A 21725-nucleotide genomic window follows, 5' to 3' on the forward strand; every position below is an offset into this window, starting at 1 on the left:
GTTCATGGCCTGATAAAATGTACATGGGGTTTGGCAAGATGGATGATGAAACCCAGCAATTTGAGATAATTACTGGTTATTGAGCTCTGTGACTTACAGTAGGATCAAAATAATAATGCATATTTGTTATTGAGTAGTTCTCTTGTAATTGCGAGTGTCACAGACAAGCAAGCAGTCCAGCTGCAAACTGGTGCCCTGAAGGGAGCTTCCTAGTTTTCCCAACACTCTTCCTCAATCACACCTGCACCATTTCCCCCAACTGTACATGTGTCACCAATGGAAACATGATATTCAGGATTTTGGACCACAGGGATGTTTCCTTGTCCACATATTAAGGGAAGGGAGAAAATAGTTAAATTAATACAGGCTCCAGTTGCAGGTGCAATACAGAATGTTACATTTCGTTACAGAAATGGTTAGTGTATGCAGACATCTGTTTTTCTAAACACTTCAGAAATCTCATATTGCATGAGCTAACAGCTGAGACTGACCAGTTATTCTATATAAAAATATAGATAAATGGATAGGGAAGTAAAAAAAATTCCTTTTGTGATCTTAGAGTTGGAGAGCAATGTGAGGGACCCAGCAGTGACAATGGAGGCTTAAATGTAGTGGTACAACTTGAAACATACAATACATGTGGTTGTGGCATGTGGGAAGGGAAAGGGCAATAAGGTCATGAAATTGACAGAGTGACTGACAGAGAGAAGCTGAAGGTTAAGTTCCAATATTTACCTTTTTATAGGGTGGGGTAGATAATATATAAGATCCTTCCTGAGTTTTCAGTGTTACCCCTCAGTGGGAGAATGGTCTCCCTGGGAAGGGCCTGGGTTTTGCCCCTTTGGGGTGTGTCTTTGGGGCTGTCACAATGAACTCCTGAACTTCAGAATTCACCACTGCACCACTGGTCAAGAGAATAAGAGTCTGTATGGGTGAGATATAAGAATTTTTTGGAAAGAAAAACATTGTTATGGCTATCCCCCATCAAAGCAAATGCCCTAAAGAAAATTAATATGGAAGGGAAATGGAGCACTTATAGAGATATATTGACTTCTGCTGGTGCTTGTTTTAAACTTTAAAAATTAGAAAACATTGAGAACCAAGTACAAGACTGTGAGTAGGCCCAGTGAGACCCAACAGGACCTGCTGCTACCGCAGAAAGATCCAATGGGGCCTGCTGCTGGTAGTCCTACCAAGGCTTGGCCCCTCAAAATGGCGGGGAGCTCCCAGTATATTTGGGGTAGGGGCTGAGGTGTCCTCAAAGCCATAGAGTTGGCACCAATGTTTCTGTGATATTAAGGGTTGTGTGTGCTATATATAAATCAGGAGGTGAAGTTTTTCATGAACATTGTCACCTGCAATACTTGAAGGTCAAGATACAGCTAAAAGAAGAGAACATGGGGCACAGAAGAAGAAAAAGATGGTAATCCTACTAGGTGATGGTGTGTAAATCTGGGCCTCATTCCAAAGAGGAAGGAACACATATGTTCAGTGATGATGACCTAGATAAAGGCATGGGATTAAATTTTCGTTGTGTACTCAAGACCACATAGCACAGAGTGTTAACTTCTTAAAACCACCTTGCAGTCATGGTGTCAAAAGGGTGGGATTGTGCAACTAGGTTGATCTAGGAGGAGGCGGTCCTTCGAAAATCCCTGTCCTGTGCTGCTCAGAACATTAAATATCATTGCCCAGGCAGGCCCAATATGTGGCCCATGAAAGCAGCAAAATAACCAGACTGTACAATGGTGATGGGATAAAATCAGGACAAATCTTTGTTGGCAGCAGCAGGCAGGGCAAGGGTTGGCATGGCACTGGGTCCCAGGATCAGTTCATCATTCCACAAGCCCCGTGTTGATGGAATGGATCCGCTGGGTTTGGATCACTCCAAACGGGAGTCGGCCAGTGTTGAACCTTGCCGTGGTGCAGGCCAAGCAAGCAAGGGTCTCCCTTGAGGACCAGGGTGCAGGTTCCAACCAGGCAGATACCAAAACCATGCTTGGGTTTGCCATGATCAATCCGCCCCTCAGGACCCTTAGGGGGGACCCCCTATACTATGTTGATGCTGACCAATGCCATTTCCATCCTCAACCTAACAAAGGAAAGGCATAATTTCACTGAGGGAAAGGGGGGGGGGGAGAGAGCCAATCACGTTTGGAGAAAATAAAATCCTTTCTGGCCCTGTCAACCAATGACCCAAAATTGCCCAGTGAAGAAGGCTCTAACCTGAGGGTGGGCAGGCGGGAAGCTCTGAAAGCTCCAGGGGAAACAGCCTTATATAGGCCTCCCCTCCCCTCTGCAGCAAGGGCTTATGGGACAGCTTTTTCCCCATTAGCCCATCACACAGAGAAGATACTGGGCAAAACCTCACCCAGTATTTTGCTGCACTCTATGGGCCACAACGCTTCTGAGCACGGAGCGGGGCTTATGGATACTTTGAATTGTGCGTGCAAATGTCCTGGCAGCCAGTAAAATAGCTTGAATGGCAGAGCCGCATTCTTCAGATCATTGGCACTGGGCAGCAGCCTGGCCGCAGCATCCCAGCCTAGAAGAAGTTTCCCAATACTTTTCATGGATACGTTCATGGATGAGTCCAAACCTAGTGTTCAAATTATAAGCATTTCATTGTGGTGGGATTCACATAGGATATTTGCCTTGTTAAGTGAGAAACAGTTTGTGCGTGTTGATCAGCTCTGCCTGAGTGTTTCTGGGCCCAGCTAGATATTTGCTTGTTGATATGATTAAACTAAAGTGTGGCAGACAGCAGAGGAGAGAAAAGAGCAGGTTTCTCTCTTTCTTCCTGATTGTCAGCTGCTTGCTGAAGTTTGCTTCATAATTAGAATCCTGGCTGACAAGTTTAATTGGGCTTTCTGCTGTGAAAATTACAGCCTATTGCAGAGCCTTGTCTTGGTTTGCTGCCCTTTTGGGACTTGGCACAAGGTGGAAAGCACAGTGTCCAGGTAAACACAGGTCACAGTTAATACCACGCAAAAGTCAAAGCGCTGTTTACAATGCAGGGCAGAAAACTGTATAGCAAATGCTATTTTAAGGTTAGTTGTAATACTGAATAATCAGGAATAATGATGATCTGTGAAAATTGCACCTGTATGTAGCATGTGCGATGGCTGTAAGGGCTCTCCGTCAATTATCTCTAATTGCAGGGTCTTGACACAGCGTTTGCCGTTGGGAGAAGCCCCTGGAGAATTCACTCATTCAGTTATACAGGTTTACACTAGTGCACATACCAAGGCAGAACTGAACTTTAGAGGGCTGATTTAACGCAGATCAGAAAGTTTTATGAAGGATTGCCAAAGCAGTTCACTGTTTCTTGCAATCCAGCTAGGCCACTCCTATTTATGTGCCAAAGTCCAAAATCATGTGCCATGAAATGTTTAATTCTGTCCCTTTAATGCGTCAGGTCAAGAGTGAGGAAAACACAGCTCCAGGGTCCATGGGCCCTGATCATAGGCGCCGACTCCATGGGGCCTGAGGGGGCCCGAGCCCCCTCAAAAATTCGTTTGGGGGGGCTCCGCCCCCCCAATAATTTAAGAAAATTATTAGTTATATTATGCTTTGTAAAATCACAAAATTATGTTGGTATTTTTTATTTTCCTTGTTTGACGATAGTTACCTTTTAAAATACATTCAGTAATGAGTTAAAACAAAGCCACTCCCGATCTAGAGAGGGGGTGGGGTTGCGGGCTCTCGACCCATCAACAATCTCGCGGGGCTGGCGTCAGCCCCGCGAGAAGCGGGGATTCCCCCTAGCTCATTAATATTCACCGCCCACGGCGGCAGCCAATCAGCTGCCGCAAAGGGCGGGCCCTCACAGGTTCACTTAAGGTCGGGGCAGCCCGGGGCTCGCCCCTTTCGTTCCCCCAGCAGCAGCGGTTTGGAGGTCTTGGGCCCCCCCAATATTTTTTATAAGTCGGTATGGGCCCCCCCAATATTTTTTATAAGTCGGCGCCCCTGGCCCTGATTCACAGGCTGTATCCGTTGCTAGTTGCACTCAGAGTAAACCCTGTCACATAAATGAGCATGGTTATGTTGAGTGCACTAATTTCAGTGGGGCTAAGCAGACCTACTTGCATTAGATACCTGGCTAAAATATATACTTGAGTTCTGACTTCTGCCTCTTCCTTGTCTGAATGGACAATAGAGAGAGGTGCTTGTAGGAACTGGCCTACTCTACAAAGGTAGAAGTCACATCCACGGTTCCACTCACTTATCCCTCTGGCTTGTCCACCATTGGAGGGTTGTGTGATGAGCCCTGCAGAAAGGACCCTCTGGGACACTCCGAACCACCACCACGCCACTGACCCCCCACTCCGGCCCACCATCATCCCTCTGCTGTCTTGACTTTTGCCCATGGCATGACAATTTTCCACCTTCCCATTTTGACTCTCTGGCATAATCTAGCGATTCTAAAATATAGATGTGCTTTTATTCTCGCAAGATTGAATGTCATGCCTTTGGCTGGACTTGAGGGACGGTTCCAACAGATTCCACACGAAAAATGCTTATGTCCCTGTGGAGATGGCAGTACTGAATCGGTGGCTTGCACTCTGTATAAAGACTTGAGGAATGAGGTTATCACTCCTCTTTTATTGTCCATTCTGGGTCACCTAACCACTGCCACTGTATCCTTTCTCTTGGCAGATCAAGATGAGCAGGTGACAGCAAAGGCTGCAAGGTTTTTAGCTGGGGCAATTAGAATAAGATCCACTATTTGACTATTGATTCAAAACCCTAAAATGTATTTTATATAATTGACTTTTTATTTCTATTCTTTGCATATCATATTGTTGTTTTACTGCTTTGGCCGATGGCTGACGCAAATAAAGATTCAGTCAGTCAGTCAGTCAGTCAGTCAACTTTGCTGGCTGGGCTTTCTCCCCACCTCCTCCTGGCATAAGAAGCCAGGGCGGCTTCTGTCAATCAGTGATGTCTTGTTCAAATCAGGACAATTGGTGTGTGTGTGACAGGATTCAGCTTGGATGGGCAGGCTTAGTTGGAGCAGGCGGAGCGCATTGTAGGAAGTTAGGTTGGAGATGGTGGGGGAGCTCTCCTTCCCACCCCAACATCAGCTGACTTGCAGGGAGTTTCATTGTACTTGGTTACGTCATGCTCCCCTCTTCCTACTGAGAACTGGCTGCCATGGCCAAACACTGCAGAAAGTAAGATCAAACTCTGCCTGCATGAGCTGATGGGGGAGGTTGCAATCCTGCTTGGTTTTGGGGTGCCAGTGAGTCCCACCTGGGAACTGGCTGGCTCCTCCAAATACTGCAGGAAGCATCACACACACACACACACACACACACACACACACACACACTGCACCAGCTGATGTGCAAGGCGTTCAATCTGCTTGGTTCAGATGTGCCATTGAGTTTCCAGCGAGAACGAGATGATGCACCCAAACCCTACAGAAAGGAAGAATGAAGTGCACACCAGCGGATGGTGGGGGAGTGTTTGTTTGTTTGTTTGTTTGCTTGCTTGCTTGCTTGCTTGCTTGTTTGTTTGTTATTTGATTACATACTGACTTTTATCCAAATATCCCAGGGCAGTGTACAACATTAAGAACACATTTTATGGCGCATCAGTAATAAAAACATAATAAAAAGAGTAACAACAGGCAGTATAATAATACAATAATAACAGCCCCCCTCTGCACAGCTTTAACAAGAAATTGATTATTTAATGGGCAAAGGCCTGGTAAAGAGAAATATTTTTGCCTGGTGCCTAAAGACATGTAATGATAGTGCCACATTCAGTTGACTCCATCTCATGTTGGCCTTGTACTCACATAAAGAATGAGGCATGGCTTCATTTTTGATGATTTAATTCAACAGCCAATTTTATTCTATAAAATTAAAACATCTGTTATGTGAACTAATTCCCAACAGTGCCTGATCCTATAGGAGCATCATACCTATGCCTCAGATTTTGAGCAAGTTGAGGGGCAAAAACAAAATTAACTAGAGTGACTTTGCCAAGAGAATTATGATCATCTCTTCCCAGCACAGAGGTTTTGAGACACTTGAGTGGATGAATGGGTCAGATTATGGGAAATATTCAGAGGTGCTTTTGGGGTTTTTTGTTTTTTTTAAAACGAGGGTATGGATTCTGTCCATCTTAAATGCCCCCCCCCCCATCTTGAGTTACTGTAGGTAAATGTATTTATCTTCTCATACTGGGAAATAAGGCCCTCTTCTTATTCACTAAGCTGATTGCATGTTTACGGAGCTGTAAGAAGATCCAGATTATTATCAACTGAATGAACCAACCTCTTTCCAAGGGTTTGTTTTTGACTGACAAAGCTGAGCAGACATGTCTGCCCACTAAAATGAAATATCACTCAACTCCAGGGCTGGATCACACTTAGAGGCTGATTTTGTCTCTCCAACTCTTACATCACAGAATGCATGCCAAATTTCTGCCTTCAGTAAACAGATGTCAAACGAAATAAAGACATGTAACGATGGTGCCAGGCGAGCCTCTCTGGGAAGAGTATTCCGCTTTAGGGGAGCCACCACAGCTAAGGCCCATACTTGAAAAACTAAGAGAGCCATTGGCAACTGGACTGAATTACCAAGGGCCCAAATACGTATTTTCGGTGACCTCCGAAAATCAGCTGTTCATTGTTCCCAGACATGTACACAGAAGTCAAATTCTGAGCGTAAGCTACTTGGGCTAGACTTTTTCAAATTGCTAATGATGCATGCTGCAGAATGATAGTACTGTGGTACCTTGGTTTAAGAACAGCTTAGTACTGTGGTACCTTGGTTTAAGAACAGCTTAGTACTGTGGTATCTTGTTTGTCAAACTTAATCTGTTCCGGTAGTCCATTCGACTCCCACAACCGTTTGCTTCCTGCACTCAGTCGTGGAAGCCATGTCAGACGTTGTACTTCCAAAGAACATTCGAAAACCGGAACATTTGCTCCCAGCTTTTAAGCGTTTGGGAGTCAAAACGTACGAGTACCAAGGCATTCAAGAACCAAGATATGACTGTAATGTATAAGGTTTTTTTTTAAAAAAAAGGCTTGGGGCATCCTGGTTTTTATTTTTCCCAGACATGTACACAGAAGTCCAGTACTTGGGCTAGGCTCTGTTCCTAATTGCTAGGTTTGCATGCTGCAGAATGATAGTACAGTGGTACCTTGATTTAAGAACAGCTAAGTTTATGAACAACTTGGATGAAGAACGCTACAAACCCAGAAGTAGGTGTTTTGGTTTGTGAACTTTGCCTTGGAAGCAGAACATGTTCCGCTTTCTGTTGAGTGTGTTTCGTTTGTAAATTGAGTCTCCCGCTGTATGGGAAAGCAAGCCTTGGTTTAAGAACACTTTGGTTTAAGAACGGACTTCCAGAATGGATTAAGCTTGTAAACCAAGGTACCACTGTATTGCATAAATAATAATAAAAAAAGCTCAACAACTTTCGGGGTGTCCTGGTTTTTACTTTTAGAAATATGTCAACCCAAATATCAATTTGTTATTGATAGCAATATGGGGGGAAACAGTACTGGGAAGGGATGTGATGAAGGAGATGAACCCATCTTCAGGGTGGGGGACAGGATGGGACAGGACTGCATCTCACGTACTCTCGGACTTGACTCTACGTTTAAACCCAGACCTTCATTTTCTGCCAACTAAGAATGATCTCTGGGAAAACTTAACTCTTGCTCAGGACTAAGCAATGCTGCCTACTTATTATCTCTCAAGGAAGACAATAATAGTTGTACAATTCAGGGGGGAGAGGATTTAGCAATTTGGTCAGGCATGTTGCAACTGCAAATACGAAGAACACACTGAGGAATTATTTCCATCATTGTCAAAATTGCTGGCTTCCATCCTCTTACCTAGTAGATATACACATTCTGTTTGGATTAAAAAACAATAGCATCTTTTAAAAGGCATAACAACTTGCTAATGTTCAAAGCGATGTCTAGGCACAGCCAGGGCTCTGCCAGTCTTTTGTGTAATCATTCTTCTTTTACATGTTTGGATATGATTCCATGCAGTTTTCAATTTCAAGGAACATTCTTTTTGTGAAATGTGAACTTCCTTGACTAGGCATGGTTTAGCACATGGTTTAGCACATGATTTAGCACTTTGTTTAACTGTAATGCTGCTTCACCATAATGTACTGTCTGGTCTTTGGAGTAACTGTCATGGGTATAACTACTGACACATGAAGAACCATTTTTAACTCAAAGACCAAGGTGCTAGTGCATAGATTACCTAACAGCCCCCTATTCAAAGGATACGTTAGCCAAACCGATAACATCCGCATATAAGGCTGTAGTGGAAACATGGGAATCTACATTGGGAGGGGAAAATTTCTGAGCAGGATCCTGCTGGTGCTGTTTCTGCTGTTACTTCTGCTTCACACTATATGTAAGGCGCATTCTATTAACTGCAGCATTTATGATGATCCTCTTCCTATTGCTCATGAATTTTACCAGCCAGGAGACCTTGTAATTGGAGAGATGGTTTCCCAAGTCATATACTTCTCTAATATCCAGTCTTTCAGGGAACAGCCTTCACAGATACTGATTGATGAACCTATGTAAGACATTATTTATTCCCCTTCTATCCGTGTATAATATAATCAGACTGAAATGATTGAAAACGCATCATTACGCAGTACTGTGATTCATATTTTGATGTTCTTCTTCATGGAAACCCAATAAAATTGTAAGGGTGGGGTTAAGCATTCTTCAGCATTATGGAAGAGGTATGAGGTACTCAACCTCAGTATGACAATGAGGGGCAAGGGTGGATATGGGTAGACAGAGAGACAGAGACAGGAAGCCCCCAATTTACATGAGGGTCACGTTCCGGGAATCATGCCAAAAGCCAACGTTGTGTATGGCCAAAACAAATTGGGTTCAATGGCAGATGGGATTCCCAAAGTCTTTTTTCCCAGACACTCAACCCCTTTGGATTAAATTTTTATTGTTTTGCCAGGCATGTAAAGCTGAATACAGATTGTGGGTTTACTGTATTCATTTCTCTTATTAACTGTTTCTACTGCTAGGTTTTCCTTTGCAAGCCCCACAAAAATAAACAGCTCTGTGCTTCTTTTCATGATTTAGTAAGCCTTCTACAGCATTTTCACCTGGTGGATCATGCCTTGTCGCTGCCTCCCTATTTCTGTTCTGCCCACACTTTGTTCCTTCTCAGCCTTGAGGGACGTGAGTGTATGTCCATGTGCACCTTCTGATTCCTCTCTATGGAACACAATTCCTGCTCTTTTTTGTCTCTCCTCACTTTTGCAGTGCAGCACTTTCCCCCCGCGCTTTCCCCTCAGATTGCTCCACTTTTGCTCTCTGAGTGCTCCATTTTCTGTTCCACTGCTCAGGTGAAGTTCAGAGCCTAGAAATGTATTCAGAGATGAAATTTCATTATTCAGTTATATGTACTTCTGGGAGGCAAAACCACTCACAACATCTCATGGTGAAGTAAGCAGTGAGCAAGGGAAGGGATTAGAGGCTCTGTGGCCTCAGGTGATGTTCTCTATGGCTTTCTTGCACCTACGGGCACTGTGTTGGCAAGTCCACACCTATTGACTTTCAACTGCTTGTTTTTATTGGTACAAAGCGTAACTCCCTTAAATGCAGGGAGCATTTCTTCCTCTTCTCCCTCTTCTTCTTCATTTCAGTCCATTGTGTTGTAATTGTATTACAGTTCCGTGCCAAAGAACTACCAGCACATCCTGGCCTTAGCATTTGCTGTCAAAGAAATCAATGAGAATCCCAAAGTCTTATCCAACATCTCTCTAGGGTTCCGCGTCCTCAATAGCTACTACACTGCAAGGATGACCTACAAGGCCACGCTCAACCTGCTCTCCACAGAGCATAGATTTGTCCCCAACTTCAAATGTCACAAGTGGAACAATCTGATAGCTCTCATTGGAGGATGCATCTCTGAAATCTCTGCCAATATGGCCACCCTTTCAGCAACCCACAAGATTCCACAGGTAAGTCGGGAGCATGGGTGTATGGGAAATACTATCTTGATTTCGATAAAGTTTTGACAAGGTTCCTGCAAAGTTTTATTCAGGAGGGCAGTTTGGATTAGGATTCACCAAGCAGTGCTGAGAGCCAATAGTCCAGAAAACTTGAGTATCTGTAAATTGAAGCGGAATGGAATTGTTGTTCCTAGGATGTAAAGGATTTGGTTTTTTATGGTTTCTTTCTTTTTCTTCTTTACTAGACCTAATACACAACTGAAAACACATAATATAAGCAATGGCTGACAGACCTGTGTAATTTAGTCCAGAGAGGAAGGGACTAAGGAGGTTAATATAGTACTCTAAAATACCTTAATGGCTGTTATAGAAGAAAGGAAATATTTGTTGTGTACTGCTCTATAGGGCTGGACTATATATTTTAAAAAAATTAGGAGAAACATTAAGAAATGCTCAATAATGAAGCAGATTACTGGCTATTCTTCCACACTGTTTTCCCTTACTTGAAGTTTTCTTCTTTAAGAACCTATGCAGACATTTATTGGGAAAGCTATGTCTCTGAAGTACCCGTGAAATCTATAGTTTTGCAATCTCTCATAATCCATAAAAAAGCCCCCCATACACTCTATTTTAGCTCACATATGGATCCTTTTTGGCGATACAGGATGCAAACAAGCTATTCCCATTTTTATACCAGATGGTCCCAAATGAAGCCAAACAGCACACAGGAATTGTGCAATTACTTCAACATTTTAGATGGACATGGATTGTACTTTGTGCTGTGGATGATGACAAAGGGGACCAGTTTCTACAGACAATTTTACCACTACTCTTTGAGCATGGCATCTGCTATGATTTCATAGTAAGATTAGAAAAATGGAATTATCTGGATGAGATGATACGCTTGGCTTTACAGCACTGGGAAAGTTATGCAATTGTGTTTGAGACAAAAGCTAATGTATTTGTGGTTTATGGGGAACCTCCATCCTTTCAGGTTTTGAGAGTATTATCCTTTATAGTACCTGTAATGGGATGGCCACCTCTGGGTAAAGTGTGGGTTGTTACATCTCACTGGGATTTTGATTCAGTGTCTATTCAGAAAGACTGGGAAATACAAATGTTCCATGGTACTCTATCCTTCACAGTCCACTCAAGTCAGCCATTAGATTTCCAGAAGTTCATTCAGACGATAAGACCCTTCTGGCACAAAGAGGATGTATTCATCCAGGATGTCTGGGAACAGGCTTTCACCTGCTCCCTGAAAGCATCTAATGGACAGGAAGTGGAGGCTGAGCAGAAAGAACCCTGCTCTTTGGAGGAGAAACTGGAGAACCTCCCTGGGGTTTTGTATGAAAAACACATGACTGGTCACAGCTACAATGTCTACAAAGCTGTCTATGCTGTGGCACATGCTTTGAACTCCATATACAAATCCAGCTCCAAACATAGCAGATTGGCAAGAGGAGAGAGATTTGCCTTTCTGAATGTGCAACCATGGCAGGTAAAGACAACTCAGAACTTCTTTGCTTTGCCTCCATCTACCACTGATCTCCTGCCTTTTCACCTCACCAGTCCCAATGAGCTCCAGGCATGTCTGGTGGCAAGAGCCACAGATCTTAGCCTGCCTGACCTGTTGCACATTTACTCAGAGTCAACATCACTGTCATGCTAGCTTGCCAAATATCTGCAATAGGAACCCAACTACCAATCTGGTTTGCTAGACATTTTCAATCAATGTATCCCCTCTATAGACTGTTCTTTATGTAATTAATTTCATGTTAATAATAATAATAATAATAATAATAATAATAATAATAATAATAATAGACAAGTGGAAATACTCCATCACCATATATACTGCTCTAAGAACAGTTATTCATGTCATTAATTCCATGTAAATATTTCAATATTCCAGGTCCATCCCTTTCTGAAGAGCCTTGTATTCAACCTCAGCACTGGAGATATGGTGCACTTTGATGAACATGGAGAACTGGTTGAAGGTTTTGATGTTACCAATTGGATCACTTTCCCCAATGGCTCACTGACTAGATTGAAAGTTGGACGACTGGAGCCTCAGGTTCCAGCAGGCAAAGAGTTAACCATCAATGATGAGCAAATTGTGTGGCATCCATGTTTTAATCAGGTGAATTATAACTGCAAACTCTTGACTATATGAAAGGGGAATGTTCCCTTCTGGGTAGCTCACCATTCTGTCAGTTCTTGAGGTGCCTTATTGTAAATTTAATGCTTTATGATCCTTGACCTCATAAATTGACCTCATGAATCAAACTTTAACATAAAGCAAGGAGTTCTTTTTGCCATCTATGCCATTTAATTTCTTTATGAAAAAAGTTATCACATAAGCCAGTTACACAGCATTGGAAAATAAAATATTTTATTTTGCTAAAATATCACAGAATATCATCACTTCATATATTGATTTCTGAAGGAAAAAAGATGGCCTTGCTTTTATCTTCAAGATATCCTTATCTTATTTCTACAACTTCTTATTTTGGGGAGTCTGGAGATCGCATTGTCTTTCCTATGATCAGCTTTAAGGCTGAGTCTTAGACTGATCAAACCTAGAGATGGGGGTGGGAATCGCTAACAAATGGGTGACTGTGGAGCTGAGCCAACTGGTTCATGCTCAGCCTCTCTGTCCCTCACATGAGTCTAATCATGTGGAGGTGAAGGACTGAAAAGGGTTAATCTATTGTTCCTCATGTATATGATTTTGCACAGGCGCTGCCCCATTCTGTGTGCAATGACAACTGCAACCCTGGCTTCAGTAGAAAAAAGAAGGAAGGAGAGAAGTTTTGCTGCTATGATTGTGCTCCGTGTCCAGACGGAATGATCTCTAGTCAGAAAGGTGGGAGGCAGGCATTCCCATGACCTAATTTATGGGATTTAATATATATATAAATAGGCTAGTTGTTACATTATTTTGGAGAATGCAGATGAATGCAGAGCAGTCTAATACTAAAGCGATTTTCAGGAACAATTATCTTGTATTTGAGTTGTCATTATTTAAAAATATATATTCTTGGGTCAAAGTTATTGGGGTTTTACAGGATTTTTAAAGGATTTTTTTTAAAAAAAATCCCTCTACTTGCCATACATCCGGGTTTTCCCAAATATTTTGCAGATTCAGCAAAAATCTGCCTGGATGCCATTTGGCAGCCCAATTCCCAGATGTGTCAGGGAAAACCTGGACGTATGGCAGCCCTACATTAGACCGATCACAATTTTGCCACCTACACAACTCATGGGACATTGTGAGGATAAAGTGGAGGGAATGAAGTATGCCACTTGTAGTTCCTTGGATATAAATGTAATAACTAAATGTAGATGAATGAATGGATGGATGATTAGAAGTCTATCTGAGATGGGGAAATGAGCAAAGTGCCCCTCGGTTGCCAACAATTTCCCAAGCAATGAGGAGGTCCTTTCCTGGTTCCAGCCAACTCTAAAGCCAGGGTGAGAAACCTTTTGCATCCTCAGGGCCTCATCCTGTTCTGTGCAACCTTCTAGGAGTACTTGGTGGGTCCTGAGGCAAAAGTGGAGGGAGCAACTAATGTGAGTTTTAACTTGTACTGTGGGCTACTTTCTATACACACATCTCTCAATCCTTCAACTAGACACCAAGAGCCAGGCAAATCAGCTAGACACTAAATACTGACTAACTAGACTGACTAATCCATGCATCCATTAGAGCTAGGTTTCTGCCTTCCAACTGGACCAGCCCATTATTATTCTATGGGCCATCTGAAATTGTGTCTTTCTTCATAGATCAGGTATTGTAAATACAGGAGAAATACAGGATGCCATATAATTCATTCTTTTCTAACCACTTTCTGAATCAGCTACTGGTCCACTAGTTCAAAAACCATCCAAAATGCAGTCTCACTTACTTTCAAATTATAAGATTCATTATAATAAATTCAAATTATAAGATTCAGATTATAAGATTTTGTGAAAGAACTGCAAGAACACAGAAATAGACATCCTCAAACCTTCTTGTGGCTGATTGCTTTTGAAAGGCATTACCTAGTATAAAGGCGTGCTTAAATAACTGTTTGTGTTTAGATAGATGTTGGTCAGCATTTTGAAATACTTAAGCACCTCCTCCCTTTTTCAGACATAGACGCTTGTGTCAATTGTCCAGAGGACCAATATCCCAACATGGATCAAACTCAGTGTGTTCCCAGGATTGTGAGCTTCCTCTCTTACAAAGAAAATCTGGGGATCATCTTAGTGGTGTTAGCTATTTCTCTCTCTCTCATCACAACTTTAGTACTTGGCATTTTCCTGAAGCACAAGGATACTCCCATAGTCAAAGCCAACAACCGGACACTCACCTACATCCTTCTCATCTCCCTCCTCCTTTGCTTCCTGTGCTCCTTGCTTTTCATTGGACGGCCTGGAAGGGTGATCTGTCTTCTCCGACAAATGGCTTTTGGCCTTGTTTTCTCTTTGGCCATTTCCACTGTGTTGGCAAAGACGGTCACTGTAGTTGTGGCATTTATGGCCACCAAACCAGGATCCAGCATAAGGAAATGGGTGGGGAAAGGACTGACCAATTCGATTGTCCTCTTCTGCTGCTTCATCCAAGCTGCCATTTGTGCTCTTTGGTTAAGTACTTCTCCGCCGTTTCCAGATAAGGACACGCATTCAGTGATTGGGGAAATTATACTTGAATGTAACGAGGGTTCAGCTACCATGTTTTACTCTGTCTTGGGCTACATGGGCTCCCTGGCCACCGCCAGCTTCATAGTAGCTTTCTTTTCCAGGAAACTCCCTGACAGTTTCAATGAAGCCAAATTTATCACTTTCAGCATGTTGGTGTTTTGCAGTGTTTGGTTGTCCTTTGTGCCAACCTACCTGAGCACCAAAGGGAAATACATGGTGGCCGTGGAGATCTTCTCCATCTTGGCCTCCAGTGCTGGATTACTGGGTTGCATCTTTTCCCCCAAATGCTACATTATTGTGCTTAGGCCTGAGCTGAACAGCAGGGAACAAATGATAAGGAAGAAAAAATAAATTAAAATACAGATTAATCTCTTTATTTGACTCTTACTCGTATTTCATCAGATATGACAGTAATAGAAATGCCATTGGAATTGCGGTATGAGTGTTTGATGCATTCCCTCCCCAAATTCAGTTGACCCCGTCTCATGTTGGCCTTGTACTCACATAAAGAATGAGGCATGACTTCGTTTTTGAGGATTTATTTCAACAGCCAATTTTATTGTATAAAACTAAAACATCTTTTATGTGAACTAATTCCCAACCATTCCTGATCCTATAGGAGCATAAAACCTATGCCTCAGATTTTGGGCAAGCTGAGGGGCAAAAACAAAATTAACTAGATTGACTGTGCCACACAAATTATGATCATCTCTTCCCAGCACAGAGGTTTTGAGACAGTGAGTGGTTGAATGGGTCAGATTATGGGAAATATTCAAAGAGGTGCTTTTGGTTTTGGGGGTTTTATTTAAAATTAGGGTATGGATTCTGTCCATTTTAAATGCCCTCCCCCCATCTTGAGTTACTGTAGGTAAATGTATTTATCTTCTCATACTGAGAAATTAGATCCTCTTCTTGTTCACTAAGCTGATTGCATGTTTAAGGAGATGTAAGATGATCCAGATTATCACAAGGTTTCAGCTGAATAAACCAACCTCTTTCCAGGGATTTGTTTTTCACTGAGCTGAGCAGACATGTCTGCCCACTAAAATAAAATATCACTCAACTCCAGAGCTCTTAGAGGCTGATTTTGTCTCTCTAAGTCTTACATCATAGAATCCATACCAAATTTCTGCCTTCAGTAAATAGATCTTGAAATCAAAATGGCATCAATTTCTCAATTGATTAATCCAATATATGTAAAGAAATGGTCCCTGTATCTTGCATTTTCCATTGATCTGGTTAGTGGAGAATGCATATGGGAGAAATGATAGCAAACAGGTGTAAAAGGTGGATGGCTGTACTTAATTATAAAGATGCAACAAGACTTCTGTAAAAGTTCATGTAGCACACTCTTTGGAATGGCCAAGTAGTACTCCAGCTTTGGGGTGTGGGTGACAAAAATGTTTTCAGGCTCTATTGTTTAATGTGAATGAAAACAATATTAGTATCACCTCATACTGTACATTTGTAGACCAGTATATCTGAGGGATAGACCAGTTTCACTCTTGTTGTATGGTGAAGAAGTAGTTCTTATGTCTTCCTCACAATTGACTTGTGTGGTATAAGAGATTTTATATCTTGTCATTCATCCAAATGTTTAATGTTGGTAAAAAACAGAGTATGATTTCTAGAAAACATCAGTGACAACATATGAATGGAATCAAATTGCCCAAATAAAGTTTGTTAAGGGAAGCCCTGTTCAGGGGAAGTTTTTAAGGTTTGATGTCATATTGTGTTTTAATTTGTTGAAAGCCGCCCACTTTTGAAACTGTTTTCGCAGGTCTTTGGACCATAATAAAGAATGTATGCATGCACTAAGCATCTTTGTTGGAAGTATCTAAGAAAGTGTTGTGTCTTGAAAAAGTAAACCAAAAGTCCCCTTTGAATTAACTGGTCATTTATTTGACTCTTTCCTTTTGTTTAACAATTCATTCTTCAAAGGTCTGGCAGATTTTTGCATGATACCTTATCAGGGCTGGCCCCGGTTGTTTTGCCACGTGAGGCAAAAGAGAAAATGCCACCCCCTGCCACCCCCTCTTCCTCTGCCAGCCCCTGCCTCATTGTGAAGGTGGCAGGGTAGCCAAAGGAGGTGCAGCAGGTGGGCCTGGATGAAAGCCGGATCCAGTCCTCTTTATGTTAAGCTGAATTGACGTACATGGCGCCTTTCCATCACACAGAACAACATTTAGCTACTACAACCCACAAACTCAAACGGGAACATGGGAACACAGAACAATTCATTCACACTAATGGGAGTGCTTTCCTTGGAGTAGTTAAAAGAATTTCCAAAAGACAATAAAGGCAGTCTGACTCTTTTAAATGACTGTCCAGGTGAAAATGAGTAAATTCCTAGAAATAACCAGCTTTTCATTTCCCCCCTCAGATATGGATCCTTGTATCAAATGTCCCAAAGATCAGTATCCCAGCAAGGACCACAGTCAATGCATTCCCAAAGTTCTAAGCTTCCTCTCTTACACAGAAAACTTAGAGATTATCCTGGCTACTTTGGCCAATTCTTTCTCTTTCATCACAATTCTACTGCTGGGAAGTTTTATGAAATGCAGGGACACACCCATAGTCAAGGCCAATAACCGGACCCTGACTTACATCCTCCTCGTTTCCCTTCCTCTTTGCTTCCTCTCCACTTTGCTCTTCATTGGACAGCCAGTAGAAGGGAACTGCCTTCTACGCCAATTGGTCTTTGGCATCATCTTCTCTGTGGCTCTTTCTTGTGTCTTGGCAAAGACCGTAACGGTGGTTCTGGCATTCATGGCAACCAAACCAGGATCTGGGATGAGCAAATGGGTGGGGAAAAGACTGGCAAATTCAATTGTCCTCATCTGCACCTTCATTCAAGCTGGCATTTGTATCCCGTGGTTAAGTACTTCCCCACCATTCCCAGATTCGGACATGCACTCATTGAATGGGGAAATCATCTTGAATTGTAATGAGGGATCAGCTGTCATGTTTTATTGTGTCGTGGGGTACATGGGCTCCCTAGCCGTAATCAGCTTCATTGTGGCTTTTCCGGCCAGGAAATTGGGTTGCATCTTTTCTCCTAAATGCTACATAATTTTATTCAGGCCTGATCTGAACAGTAGAGAGCAAATAATGGCCAGAAAAAGTGAGAGGATGTAAGTTCATCTGTTTATTAAGCTCACTTAAAAATTCACTGGAAAGTCCACATCATGAGATTTTTAGTATTAGTGTTTTAATAGAGAGAGACCATTGCTCAAATGCAGCCTTCTTGTGAGTACAGTTGTACTGGACAAACATTATCACAGGTCAATGCCCTGTTTTGATTTGGCTTACATAAATAAATGTAAACTTAACTTTAGCTATCAATAAATTGAGGATTATGAGGACATAGTAGTGCTGGTATCTATTTTGACCAGTGAAATTGGGATTTGTAGTTCATATTCAAGAACTGTTGTCGGGATCTTGGTCTCCATGTTGAGTTGTCTTCTCTACTTGGGCATGAGACTATATAACAGGGAGCAGCAAATAAGGAAAAAGAAAAGAGGATAAACACAATAAAACAATAGTTGGAAAATTCAGAAAAGATATCCTAGGAGTTTTGAATTGAATGATGCCACTTCAGAGGCCAAAAACACGCTTGGGAAATTGAAATCATTCCTATCATTGTCAAAATTACTGTTTTCTGCCTTGTGACACAATTGACATCCAGAGCCTGTAAGAAAAATAAAAAATAAGCATATTGAAAAACCTATATAATTCCTGTGTTATTCAGAACTAGATCTAGGGATATGTAGGGGTATCTTCATTCTTCTGCATAACCACTTTCCCACTGATTTTTAACAAATAAAGTATGCTGTGAGTATTCTGGTTCCTCATATATTCTCCTGCTTCCCCTGTTTATTTTCTGCTTCCCAGATTCTTACTGTGAAAAACTGAACCTCGTTGACCAGTATAGAATAGCACACATGCCCTGTAATTTGCATACCCATCTTTTGGGGAAACAAGCTGAGAATTCACAAATTTGCATTTGGATTCCTTTGCTCACCACAGCAAAATTGCTGACGCCTGCCCTACAGTAACACATATTAAGTTGTTTAGAAATAAATTTTAAAAAGTCGCTCATCCTTAGAGGATAAAGGGGGGAGATAAAGAAAATACGCTGTTTAGGGAAATTAACAATGGACAAGGAGGTGAAATGAAATAAAGTAGCAGGATACTGGTATCCAGATTCCCTAAATAGTCATGCTGCAAATCTGTGTAGCAGCAACACCATCTACCATTCAAGGAAGACTGTAGAAAACTGAAAAACACCCACATTGAATTCTGCAACTGGAATCATGGGAAAACAGCTTTGGAAAGGGAGTTTCATCAACAGGATCTTGCTTGTGGTGATGTTGCTGCTCGTTCTACCGTGTCGTATGGTATGCAATGCACATTCTATTAATTGCAGCATATATGATGATCTCCTCCCTATTCCTCATGAATTTTACCAACCAGGAGGCATTGTCATTGGTGAGATTGTTTCTCAAGTATTACTCCTCTCTAATATGCTCTCTTTCATGGAACAGCCTGCCCAGATCACGATTGACGAACCTATGTAAGGCATCAATATTTCTCACACAATTTGAAATATGTATGAATTATAATTATTCAGAACATATCCTTAAGGAATGATGTGCTTTATGGAGCTTTTGATGTAAAAAAGTGACGCTTGGATTGTTAATATGTGTGTGATACCTTCTACAATGTCTTGTTGGGCATAAACCGCTAGTGTGTTTCCTCCAGGAATCTTACAGAAATGAATGGATCGTGTACATTTCTGTATCACAGCTGGAGCAGGATCCTCTCATAGCATCTATTTGCTTCTGAGGTGGTTATCTGGCAAGGAGCATTTATCTTCTTTCTGGTTGTCATTTGTTCATGCTACATTTTAAATTCATTTCCAAACTGCTAGAAGTCCTATTCCTTTTTAAATGAGTGGCAAAATGAGGAAACCTTAAAACCAGCGCTATTTTTCTAGAAAAAGAGGTGCCAGAACTCACCATAAGCGCCTTGTTCTCTTAGAATGGCAATGGCGCCCACCTGAGAGGTGCCAGAACTGAGTTCCAGTGAGTTCTGGGCGAAAAAAGTCCTGCTTAAAACTATTTCATTTCTGCTCTCGCTACATTTTGTTGTCTTACATCATTGATCTCAATCTCAGCCCTTCCCTTGCCATTTCAGACTTCAGGTATTTGGTTTCATATTGTTATATTTTAGAGAAATAAATATGTTTCTTATTCCTGTTTTAATACATCAAATTTGCAAAGCTTACTCTCTCACATCATACAGGGAGAAACATAGGGCTATTGATGCAATACATAACAGACTTTAGAGGGGCAAAGCAAACCTAACCCTCTTATGGAAGTATTGTTAGATGGGCCAATATTTACAAACAGAAACTTGTCCCTATTTGTTGTTCATACTTTTTAATTTAGAATCATAGAATTATAAAGCTGGAGGGGACCATGAGGGTCATCTAGACCAGCCCCCTGCCATGCAGGAGTCTCATGCTTGACCTACTAAGCTATCCAGCAGACATTTACAATAAAAAATTAAAATTGTGCCATATTAAATACGGTACTGCCCTTTCCCCCCTTTTTCTTAAAGAAAGGTGATTTGTGAATTGACTCCGGTACAATACAAGTATCTGGAAAAAGGATTTCATTGTACTTTCCACTTGTAATATTTTATTAAGCATTAAAAAGTCCTGGAACTGTATGAGCATTTAGATCATTAATTGACTGGAGAAATATTTATTTCATAGGTCTTATTTTTGTACTTTGGTATATAATCTTGTGCAGTTATAAACTACAGTTTAATCCTAGAAACCTGCAGAGATGTGATGATGCAGTGCACAAGTTGTTCTTGTAATAGCTGTGGTTTTATTAAACAGCTGCTAATTGTCTTGCACAGTGCGGGTGGCGCTGTGGGTAAAACCTCAGCACCTAGGACTTGCCGATCGCATGGTCAGCGGTTCGAATCCTCGCGGCGGGGTGAGCTCCCGTCTTTCAGTCCCAGCTCCTGCCCACCTAGCAGTTCGAAAGCACCCTTAAGTTCAAGTAGATAAATAGGTACCGCTTTATAGCGGGAAGGTAAACGCCGTTTCCGTGTGCTGCTCTGGTGCCGGTTCACCAGAGCAGCTTCGTCACGCTGGCCACGTGACCCGGAAGTGTCTGTGGACAGCGCTGGCTCCCGGCCTCTAGAGTGAGATGAGCGCACAACCCTAGAGTCTGTCAAGACTGGCCCGTACGGGCAGGGGTACCTTTACCTTTACCTTTAATTGTCTTGCAGATCAGTGCCAAAGAACTACCAGCACGTTCTGGCCTTAGCATTTGCTGTCAAAGAAATCAACGAGAATCCCAACATCTTATCCAATATCTCTCTGGGGTTTTGTATCCTCAATAGCTACTACACTGCAAGGATGACCTACAAGGCCACCCTCAGCCTGCTCTCCACAGAACATAGGTTTGCCCCCAACTTCAAATGTGACAACCAAAACAATCTGATAGCTTTCATTGGGGGATGTATCTCTGAAGTCTCTGCCAACATGGCCATCATTTCAGCAATCCACAAGACTCCACAGGCAAGTCGTGTGCATGAGGGCATGGAGGTTTCACAAGTATGGTACACCATCTTGGTTTCAGGAAACTCTCTGACAGTGTTCGCCATGATTTTTAGTTACTGAATGAGAGAAATATGGGCTAGATGATTATACAATCTGATGGATAGAGAACTTGTAGGACAACAGAACCCATGGATGGCTTATCGTCAGAGTTTGGGGATATTGCAAGTGGGATACTTCAGGGCTTTGTTTGGAAGGTCTTGTTTCTCAAAATATTTATTGATCACTAAGACAAAAGGGTGGAGAGAATCTTTATCAATTTGGAGGTGACAAAAGCCTGTGGGGGTAGAAAACACTTCAGAAGACAGGAAAAGAACTCTAATAATAATAATAATAATAATAAACCTTTGTTGTCATTACACCACCTGTGTGCAGTGAAGTTAAACGAGCCCCCCCTCCGGCCCTCCCCCACATACACTCA

The 21725-nt window shown here is 42.0% G+C and overlaps 1 protein-coding gene across 1 annotated transcript; it reads left to right on the forward strand.

Moving 5' to 3' along the window:
* The first annotated feature begins 6481 nt into the window (after positions 1–6481).
* On the forward strand, positions 6482–15015 carry LOC114587014 (vomeronasal type-2 receptor 26-like). The gene is made up of 7 exons (XM_077920687.1): positions 6482–6679; positions 8468–8571; positions 9693–9984; positions 10640–11476; positions 11891–12118; positions 12718–12844; positions 14114–15015. Exons 1-7 carry the CDS (start codon positions 6482–6484, stop codon positions 15013–15015), a joined length of 2688 nt encoding a protein of 895 aa, XP_077776813.1.
* Positions 15016–21725: the final 6710 nt, after the last annotated feature.

Source organism: Podarcis muralis, chromosome 16 (genome assembly GCF_964188315.1).
Source record: "Podarcis muralis chromosome 16, rPodMur119.hap1.1, whole genome shotgun sequence".
NCBI lineage: Eukaryota > Metazoa > Chordata > Lepidosauria > Squamata > Lacertidae > Podarcis > Podarcis muralis.